The sequence below is a fragment of the Nematolebias whitei genome, chromosome 6 (assembly GCF_014905685.2).
Source record: "Nematolebias whitei isolate Nwh7 chromosome 6, NemWhi1, whole genome shotgun sequence".
In the NCBI taxonomy this organism is placed as follows: Eukaryota; Metazoa; Chordata; class Actinopteri; order Cyprinodontiformes; family Rivulidae; genus Nematolebias; species Nematolebias whitei.
The window spans coordinates 40538042-40548839 of NC_056503.1; the positions used below are offsets into that span (position 1 = coordinate 40538042).

General features: G+C 37.6%; 1 protein-coding gene across 2 annotated transcripts; it reads right to left on the reverse strand.

Moving 5' to 3' along the window:
• Positions 1 to 3749: 3749 nt before the first annotated feature.
• Positions 3750 to 10392, reverse strand: LOC119410717 (FH2 domain-containing protein 1). Of its 2 annotated transcripts, none has more exons than XM_037677614.1 (12): positions 10230 to 10392; positions 9194 to 9578; positions 8344 to 8405; positions 7612 to 7714; positions 7412 to 7497; positions 7220 to 7320; positions 7060 to 7130; positions 6867 to 6974; positions 6711 to 6781; positions 6498 to 6615; positions 6245 to 6409; positions 3750 to 6162 (listed from the first exon to the last, which is right to left on the reverse strand). In XM_037677614.1, exons 2-12 carry the CDS (start codon positions 9527 to 9529, stop codon positions 4906 to 4908), a joined length of 2478 nt encoding a protein of 825 aa, XP_037533542.1. In that variant the 5' UTR covers positions 9530 to 9578; positions 10230 to 10392; the 3' UTR covers positions 3750 to 4905. The 2 variants fall into 2 exon arrangements, with proteins under 2 accessions (XP_037533542.1, XP_037533543.1); XM_037677615.1 differs by lacking the exon at positions 10230 to 10392 and adding an exon at positions 10113 to 10183.
• Positions 10393 to 10798: the final 406 nt, after the last annotated feature.

The following is a 10798-nucleotide window of genomic DNA, read 5'->3' on the forward strand; positions in this document are numbered from 1 at the left end:
AATATGGAACAATAAAATCTCAAATATAAGCTGGAGCTAGGTTGTTGAGAACTTTGTAGGTTATAAATAAGATTTTGAATTCAATTCTGGACTTGACAGGGAGCCAGTAGAGCGAAGCTAAAACTGGAGAGATGATATCTCCTACTAATTCTAGTTAAGACTCTGTCAGCAGCATTTTGGATCAACTGAAGACTTTTTAAAGAAGTATTTGGACATCCAGATAACAAACCATTGCAATAGTCCAGTCTAGACGTGACAAATGCATGAACCAGTTTTTCTGCATCATTTTTAGATAAGATGTTTCTAATTTTAGCGATATTATAAGGCAGTTCTAGTAACGTTTTTAATGTGGGGGATAAAATACATGTCCTGATTAAAAATAACACCAAGAGTTTTAACATTAGAGTTGGAGGCCAGATTAATGTCATCCAAGGATGGTGAAAGACTGAAAAATGTATTCATAAGATGCTCAGGACCAAAAACTAAAACCTGTTTTGTCTGTATTCAAAAGCAGAAAAATTTGGGTCAGCCAGGTTGTCTTTAAGACATGCTTGTAGTCTAAGTAGTTGATTGGATTAATTGGGTTTCATGGACAAATGTAGCTGTGTATCATCAGATCACAATGAAAATTTATCCCATGCTGTTAACATTACCTAATAGAAGCACATACAAGGTAACGAGTATTGGTCCAAGCACTGAACCTTGAGGAACTCCATGACTAATTTTGGTGTATGATAAAGATTCATTATTTACATTTACAAATTGTAATTTATCAGATAGATATGATTTAAACCAATTTAGAGCCATTTCTGTAATTCCAATATCATATTCAAGTCTCTGTAATAGAATATTATGATCAACTGAATCAGTGTATCTGCTTTCTGTATCTGCTAGATCCCATCCCTGGTTGGGACGGGATCTAGCAGACATGGATGGCTTGGATGAAGCTATTATTTTTGATAATTCAAAGAGCTCAACAAGACAAAAATAGTCCAAACATAAATCAGGTTCTAGAGACATTTTTAAAGTTGTCTCATCTGACACAGAACCAGAGGCGATACTAGGAATGTTGGTTTGAATTTTTCACTCATCCATCCATCCATCCATTATCTTTACCCGCTTATTCCATTTTGGGTAACGGGGGTCGCTGGTGCCCATGTCCAGCAATCACTGTGCGAGGGGCGGGGTACACCCTGGACGGGTCGCAAGTCCATCACAGGGCCACATAGAGACAAACGAGACAAACAACCATTCACTCTCCCACTCACACCTAGGGACAATTTAGAGTTACCAATCAGCCTAACATGCATGTTTTTGGTCTGTGAGAGGAAACCGGAGTACCCGGAGAAAACCCACGCATGCATGGAGAGAACATGCAAACTCCACCCAGAAGGCCCCTGGACCGGGGTTTGAACCAAGGACCTGCTCGCTGAGAGGCAGCAGCTCTACCAGTTGCGCCACCGTGCTGCCCTGAATTTTTCACTAAGGGAACCAATTCTATTTATAAATAATTTCATGAAGTCATCACTGCTTATAGATTTAGGGATACTTGAATCAACAGAGATAGGATTTTTCATTAGACTAACTATGGTACTGAAAAGGAACCTGGGGTTGTTTTTATTCTCATTAATTAAAGATGAATTATAAAGTTCTAGCTTTACGGAGTGCTTTTTTGTACGTTAGCAGGCTATCTCTATAGGATAAGTATGATTCCTCAACGTCAGTGGAGCACCATTTTCTTTCTAGCTTTCTAGATGTCTGTTTTAAAGTATGTAACTCAGAATTGAACCAAGGAGCTAATATCCTCTGATTGATTACTTTATTTTTCAGCAGAGCAGTTTTATCGAGTGAAGTTTGCAAAGTAGTTGTAAAATTATCAGCTAGATGATCTAAGCCACTGCTCTCTGATGTATTTATTACTCTGCAAGACAGAGGAAAATGGTGTAAGAGAATCTTTAAATTTGGTTACAGCGTTTTCTGATAAGCACCTGCTAAAATGAAATTTATTCTCAGTGACTGTGTAGTCATTTAATGTAAACTCAAAGGTAATTAAAAAATGGTTAGACACAACAGGACTTTGAGGAAATATAACAAAATTATTAATTTCAATGCCATGGTCAGAACTGGGTCAAGGGTGTGATGATGAGAGTGAGTAGGTGTTCCGATGTTTTGGGTAAAACCAACTGACTCTATTAAGTTTTTTAAAGGCTATGCTTGAGCTATCACTTTCAACATCTACATGAATATTGAAATCACCCATTATTATTATTATTATTATTATTATTATTATTATTACACAATGGGAGGTCGAGAATCACATGGATAGAAATAGTTTCAAATGAGAACTATTACATTTTAACGATTCGTTTTAGGAAAAGTGGTCAGTAAGATGGGGTATAAATGTGGATACAGAATAACTGTGTGTATAGAGTGGAAAAATCTGATTTTTAGAGGCCTAAAATATGGAAGTGGAATGCAAAAGCTTAAGTTTACATATGAGGTCATAAAAAAATACAAATAAAAATTATCCATATGATTTACTGAAGTTGAAAAAGAGAAGCTGGAACTCTGAATGTGTGAAATGTGCATAGTGTCTCTGTGGCTGTCGTGATAATACAGGGAATGAGAAGTTTGTTGGGGGGTGGGGCTTGGAGGGTAAACAGCCTTCTTTGGCTCTTTGCAAGGTGGAGTTGCCATGGAGACTGCTTCCAGTTTAGTCAAGATGGCTGCAGCAGTCTAGCTGCAGAGGTGAACGGAGCACGTGTCCACAGTACAAGCCTCACTGCATGACGGGCATTTCTCTGATCCTTAATGCTGTTTGTAATTATTGTTAAATAAAGAATCCTAATTCTGAAAAACTACAATTTATGTAATTTTGCAATAAAAGTAATTAACTTTAAACAAATTAATATTTCAATGTGCTGTGTTACGCTGTTATTGATCTATTGACTGTACTAGGAAACAGATATTATGGAACATTTTTGCACAAATAATCATACATATATATATATATATATATATATATATATATATATATACACATAGAAAACTTAAAGTTTGTTTGAACATGTAAAATTGAAGCTTTAAATATGATTTTATTTTATTTTTTATGTAGTGTCGCTATTTCTTATTACATTTTGTTGGTATGTTTTCCATTACAAGATCTTTTATCATACTAAAGAATGCCAACAAACAAAACAAAATAGGGAGAACTCTTCTGCTTCCACATTAATCACAGTTTTGATTATTTTTTAACAAAAGACACTATTATAACATGTCCAAACAGAAACTCATCTTTAGCTGGAGTATGAAATCAGGCCCAGCACACTTTGATTATATATCATCAATCCTTGCTGATAACATAAGACTTTACATTTGTACAAAATTGATTTTTGTTTATAACTATTTAAATACATATAGTTGGAGAATAGATTTAGAACTCCTCAACCATTTTACATATATTTAACTTCATTTATATTAAATTGACAAATATAAGTTAGTTTATGTTATCTTTTAAATTGCTATAGTTTGAATGTTAAAATATGTCATTTAGATTTTATATCTCCAGAACATTCTAAAGGCCGTCAGATCGAGCACAGTTTTACATTATGTAATAGAAGCACTCAAGTGGGAGTACCCAATGTAATATTGATGAAGTAATCATTCTAATAATTGAAACTAGCAACCTTAACATGAACAAATTTTATAAACTCAAGAATGAATTAGCTGATTAATTTCCTAATGGGGCTATATTTAGCTGTGATGTAGATTCACATTCGTTGAATCATATGTGGTCTTCACTGTCATGCCTTTAACGTGTTGGTTTAGGATCAGCATTGTTCACTTTCCCAGACTCTCCATGGGTCAGAAGTGTTCCGATAGACGCAGTCTTTGTGACACTGACCCATTTTACATGAACAATACATTCAGTATAACTAAACAACAAGCTTATGCACATATGATGTGATTTAAAACAAGAAACAAGGAACCTGAAGAATTGCAATGAAAATATATTAATTATTGTACAGCTTCAAATTAGGAAAAAATTATATACAATTAGTAAAGACAAGCAAACAGTCATATAAAAATAGATGCAGCAACATATTTTAATACAGATTCAGTTTCTTTCTTCTAAGCTGAAATTGCTCTTCTATCACCAGCCTCAACACTTTCTCTGTACATTCTTGATTTTCATTTCTGACAAAGAGAAACCAGTGTAAACCTACTCACTTATCTAAGTTTGGTTGACATTCTGAGCAGCAAAATATATTATTTATGGATAAAAAGTGTAGTCAAATGCCTCACGGCAAGTTTTTCCATCTTTCTTTTGACACCCAACATACAAATTGCCTGCAAATTAAAAACACTTTTCATAACTTTTTTTTTTTTCAGCTCTTCCCTCTTCAGAGTCATCCTCCACTCTGTCCTCGACATCCTCTGTCCTGACTCCGTATACTTCCATGTCCTTTCTAACTATATCATTTAACCTCCTCTTTGGAATTGCTCTTTATATTTTTCCTGACAGCTTCATTTCTAACATACTTCTACCAAATACACCCACTATTCCTCCTCTGCACATGTCCCAACCATCTCAGTTTGGCCTCTCTAACTTTAAAAAGAGGCTAAAACGCTTGTCACAGCTCAAGCTTCCATTTCAATTTACTATCCAATCTTGCCATCTAGTGGTACAACATACAAAATACCATCTTACAAACATTCTTCAGTTTCCTAAAACTCCCTTTCAAAATTCAAATAAAGGAAAACACTATAATGTCATCATGATATAACATGTAATTATATCTCATTAATATATTTCCTGAATTCAACTCTTAATGGCTGATTAACATTTATGTTTTCAATTACATGAGCTTCAAACTAATACATGTTGTCATGTATTTTCCATGTCTACACACTAGAATCTGTGCCCTTAGGAACGGTTTCCTTGCTGTTCTGCTGTTTGCTCAAATCTCCCAAGCGTTTTAAAAAGTTGAAAAAAAATCCTGGGTTCTCAGTCTTAAACCAGTTACTTCTTGGAAGAACGTTCTCATTATTTATCTGTTGGTGGCTGTCAGTGCTCTCCATTGATTTGTCCTTCAGGTTTAGCTCCTGGAAGCCTCCATCTGGAGAATGGACTGAAGGATCGTTTGGTTTACTTTTCTTTTCTGCTGATGGAGAATTCTGGTCCTGACCACTGGATTTCTTTAAGTTCTGGGAAAGATCAGTGAAATCAAAAACTGGCTTTGAGGGTTCATGTCCAACATTCTGTCCTGCTTGGGATTCTTTGACCTGTTGCACAAGATTTGGACTTATAATTGTAGACTGGATCTCCAGGTTATCTTTCTGCTCTTTAATTTTAGTAGGTAGAGTATGTCGGCGGCCGAGGTTACGTTTTGAGGAAGAATGAGGGCCGAGCAAAAATTGAACCAAATCCTCATTGGTTGGGTCACCAGGATACCTTTGAGTTTCCTCATCAAACGTGAGCTGACGAGGCAAGGTGGTCTTTGTAGGAGGAGATTTCTGGTTTTCCAGAGAGAAGTCCACTGACGAAGCACTGCCATGGCTGCTCTGATACTGCAAAACCTTTCGAGATGCTTCACGCAACTTTTGGGCCTCCTCCTCATTGTTGTCTTGCATGTCTTCCTCATCTTCCTCAGAGTTGGCGGAGAACGATCTAACTGTTGAGAGGGCTCTGAAGGTCTTTTGGGGTTGCTGTGTTACATTCTGAGAGTTCTCCTTTTGGGAAGACTTGATTTTTTCTTCATGGGTGTTGTCACCTTCCGGTTTATTGTTTTCAAAATGTAACTGAACTTTCTCTTTTGAAAATGTCTGTGTGAGTTCAATTGCTGAGTTCCACTCTTTTTTGCACATCTCATTAGCTCTGTTTTTATAGTTTTGAATTCCAGTAGGAAGATTTGTCTGAGAACTGATTTCGGATAGGCTCCCGTCAGTAGGACTACCACTCCTTGGGCTTCCATGCATGGACAAAGGCGTCCCAGGTCTCCTGCGATTGGTGAGCAAGTTCTGCAGTACAGACTCTAATGCAATGCCGTCCATTTCTTTGTCTCTGCTTGAGCAGGTAGCCGTGGATCTGCGCTTCACTGCGTTCTGTAATTTTTCGATACGTTTCCGTTTCACCTCTGCCATCTCTCTGGCCTTGTTTTCCTGCAGAAAAATAACAAAATAATGACTAAAGACAAGTTTTATTTTATTGCTTGTGAAAAAACCTGTCAGCACATTCGCATACCTGTATGGCCCGAATAAACTTTTCACAGAAAGAGTGAAAAATAGAGCAACATTCCTCCAGTCTAAAAGTCTGGGAGTCTTCACAGAAGTACTCTGCCACTGAGTCACTAACTGACTGAAGCTCTTCCAGATCAGTCTCTGTTTCTTCCAAGCAAGCCTCAGCTTCCTAATGGAAGCCCAAACCAAGATGTTAGAAACATACACATGGATGGATTTCACTGAAACGGGACTGAATTTCCTGTGGCAACCATCACCTTTATGAAGTCCTCCATCTGTGCTTTTAGATCTTCTTGTTTCAAGGTGTTTGATTTGGCATCTTGTATTTTCTTCACTTGCCTTTCAAACTCAACTTCAATGTCACTTTTGTTTAATCTTAAAAATATGTTTAAAAGTATATTAAATGATTTAACTGTCAAGCAAATTTAAAAAAATGCACAGTTTTTTTATTTTTTTTATTTTTTTATTACCTTGCTGCAGCTTCAATGTGCTTTAGCTGTTCTGGAAACTTCAGAAGTGTTACATCTGCCTTCTGAGCTTGCTGTAGAGAACAAATAAGTTTATGGAACAATCACACTTTGCTACCATAGTTCAAGACAGAAATTAAAGTATTGAAGATGACTTGCCATCACAACATAATGCATGAGATTCATTCCAGGTTTATTTGCTTTGGTATCAGCTAACTTCAGCAGAGAGGACATTCGGAAGCCAATTGCACTCCCTGCATAACCACCCTGTGAACAAACAAACGCTCTCAGATCAGTGATGCACAAAAACAAAGGAAAATATTCTGTTACTCCTGCATCAACAAACACTTACAGCATTCATGTAGTTTCCCGTCTTTAACACCAGGCGAATGGTAGAATGAAGATTGTCGCACATTAACAGCTCTAAATGAAGAAATATAGTGTTAACATCAAAACTCCAAACAGCTCTAATTTAAAAGTAATTTAAATAAATGAAGGAAAGCCAACCATACCTTTCCCAGCTTCTGTCAGAGTGCCAATGAATTCTTTCATTTCATTCATGATGGGGAAAAATTCATCTTTCAGCACTAAGCAGTTCAATCTTTCTTCATAACTAGGAAACATCCAGTAAATCACCATTTACATTTGAAAATCACCAGTGACATTAAAATATATAAGTGGTAGATGTGCATCCAGGGGATTACCTGGGAATCTTGACCAGCAGTAGCATAAAAAGATCAGCTTCTGGTAGAGCAGATGGGTCACCTTTAAACCCAACCAGCTGCTTCAGCTACATTAAAGAAAAAAAGCTTAAAAGTCATATGTCTGCAGGATTTATTCTTTGGTATGCAATAAAATGAGTAATATAAAGAGATTTGCATGCTCAAAAACACGAGTCAAATACCTCCCCATCATCTGGCAACAACCTACAGAGCTCTCGTAGTTTTCCAGTGCCAAAACTGAGACCTCGTCCTGATTTAATGTCTTCAATCACGTCTTTTACTGGCCTGTGGATGGAGTTGGAGACACAGGAAATGTTCAGCTCTGCAGTCATCATCAGCCATAATGTTTTCAGTGTTGGTGTATGGCGGGAACATCTTAGGAGTCCATGTTAAAACCATCCTTTTGTGTGACTGGAAAACTTGGGAGTGCTGACATCAACAAGCCTCTGCCTGTTTAAATAGCTGAGCAAAATCGCAACTGTTTTAATTTCAACTGCTGTTGGGACTTGGACTAATATTTGGCTAAAGTTTTCTACACTTTCTTAGAGCAGGAAGTGACTAAAGAAGTTCAAATTATATGTGATCACTTTGGACTGTTTGAGCTGATGTGGGGATTTCTGTCAGTTTTATCCCAAATGTTTTACTCGATAAACAGTTACATTCTTTCATGTTCTGTTATATCTGTCGTGTTTGCTAAGTAACCTCCGACAATATGTTTACAAACCCTTTCAGTTACAGATATGATCTGAACAGGATGCCAGAGGGTTGTCCCAGTGTACAGCAAACCTGTCTGGGCATGTTGTCTTTGTCAGTGTGATGCAGCCATGTTGCATCCTGTGTTGTTTTACACGTATTACCTGAAGAAATCATTGAGCAAAAGCAGTTACACCCCAAAAGTGGTACCACTGACTCACCGCTTGAACTGCTTCAGGAATATTCCAATGTTCATGCTCCTCTTGGAGCTGAGGATGGAAACCTGGAACAGGGAAGAGATATAGAAGTATGACAGTTGAGATAATGAATTATTGGCTTGAAAAAACACCTCTGTCATAAACATCTCAGCTTTCCAAAATGACAGCTGATTCCAAAGGTTGAAGTTTCTTTGTGCTGACCGTATCGAACTGTCTGGGGGAGAGGAAGCCTAATATTTTATATCAGCAATAAATTTTGGCCTGTTCCAAGAGCCTAAACGAGGCAAAGTAAAGGGTTATGAACACATTTTAACCTACTTTTGTTTGACAAAACTGGAATGATGTACAATTCTAGACGTAAATGCTGTTTACAACACACAATAGTGACACTTGAGCGCACAGACTACTGTTCCGGGGACAATTATTCCTTCCTTTGGTAAACATATATGAAAGAAAATTGTAACTCCACCCTTGTTTTGACTTCTTTTACATCCAATGTTTTGCATAGTTACATAATTGTTTATTACTGTTCTAGTAAAACATGATTATATTTAAAATATTGAAGAGATATAAATAGCTTCCATTTTTATTCTTGAAACAGAACTTGTATGTTGTGTATTGTGATGAGCTACCAGGAATAAGTTGCCAATTTCTAAAAAATGTAAGCAGCAGGAGGAGTTGTACATTTTAAAAGGAGGGGGGTGAAGGTTGTTCAGATGTTTATCTTAAATGCATTTGAGAAAAAAAATTCATATATCAGCATTTAATTGTAAAACATCAAACATTGTAATGCAGGCCATAGGGTTTTGAGTTTAAATCTGAATTTGTGACGTATAAGTGTGAACTTCCTCACCATTTCCCCATGACCAGAAGGCAGCTGCCCCCTGAGACTGTGACGGTTCAGGCCTTTGGGGTGCTGCTGGCCATGGTTATGGCTGAACAACTCCTCTATGTGATCAGTGTCCAGCTCATATCCTCCATCGGTCTTGTCGGCTGTCCAGATGTTGTGTTTTCCTATCACGCTGTGTTTGGGAAGCGTCTCCCAGTTAAAGTTGCGCATCCTGGACTGTCGGCGACCAATGAGACCTGGTCCATGTTGGGATAGAGGGAGTCCAGGGGCTGGTGGTGGAGGTGGTAGAAGAGGTGGTGGTGGTGGAGGTGGAGGAACTGGAGAGCTTCCTAGATGCATCTCTTGTTGCAGTAGGGTGTCTTAGAAGGTTCGAGAAGTATTTACAATCCTATGAAAAAAGACAGGATTTTAGCTTATAGTTCAGGATTCCCAGTGGTATTAGCTGTTCTGAAGGTTTATTTTAATATAAGAGTGTGAAATAGCCATTAGTCATGGATTATTTAAAACTGTCGGTTTAACTGGTAGCTATTTCTGGTAATCGCTACAATGCAAGGAATTGTACACAAACTTGCTTCCATTACAATTGATTATAGTGTGATGGGAACAAAGAACTGCTGAAAGCTTCAAGTCACACTGAATTCTTGAGAGCCACAATCACGGGTCACTTTCTTATCTACAAGTTGTTACTTGTGGAAAACAAATACCGAAGGTCGGACACGTGATCATACTTTAAACAGAACATTTGTCAAGTGTTTAAACAAACAAGATGGGGGAAAAAGAAGAACTTATGTAGCCCTAATGGTGTTTTTCTACCCACCCCACCTCCACACACACCCAAAATGCTAACTCTGTGTGTCTGCAAACAGCTAAAATAAATGTTTGGTTATAAAATGATAAAAACAGATCTATAAAAACAACTTACATGTGATTTAGAGTAAGTTGTGCCTCCATTCTTTCTCCCTACGACCCCTTTGTTGAAACTTCAGGAACACCGAGTGACATCAACCTGGATATAGCAAGGAAAGAGTGTCGAAATTACCTGTGGGTTTGACGACACGCCCAGTTAAGTCACTTATTCCCATGGTAGTCCACACCTTCCCAGCACCAGTGAGTCAGGCATTTATTCCCAACTTTTTGTTGCGGGCTTGCTGGCTGGAGTTTGTGAGAGCACAGCTGCCTTCTCTGTCCAGCTGTTTCTGCTCATGTGAGCAGTTCGACGGACAGACTGATAGATGTCTTCCTATCTCTGAATTCCAATTGATTTCTTGACTTTTTAAACATCCACTCACAGCTGATCTAAAACAAAACCTAAGGCTGCTCATGCTTTACTTTTTTACTTTACTTTTTTTATTTGAATGATTAATGTAAGATATATGTCTTATTGTATAAAACAACACATTTGAACTGGGAAGAATGAGCTTTAGGTGTTGAGTTTATACTGGCAGATTCAGAGGACTACAGAATACAGCACTATATGAAGGATCTTTACAACCAAATACAAATCACCATATAAGGTTTCGGGAAGTAGGGGTTCTGAGGGTGCTGCAGCGTCCCCTGATGAATGCATGGGGATATGATGACTGAATGGATTAAATTAATGTAATATAA

Bases quoted from the DNA above. Each gene is read 5' to 3' on its own strand.
- LOC119410717 (XM_037677614.1), bottom strand. From the start codon at position 9,529: ATGCATCTAGGAAGCTCTCCAGTTCCTCCACCTCCACCACCACCACCT. The intron at 6,975-7,059 runs GTAAGTGTTTGT...GTTTGTTCACAG, and splicing joins CGGGAAACTACATGAATGCT to GGTGGTTATGCAGGGAGTGC. The intron at 6,782-6,866 runs GCAAGTCATCTT...TGTTCTCTACAG, and splicing joins TCATGCATTATGTTGTGATG to CAAGCTCAGAAGGCAGATGT.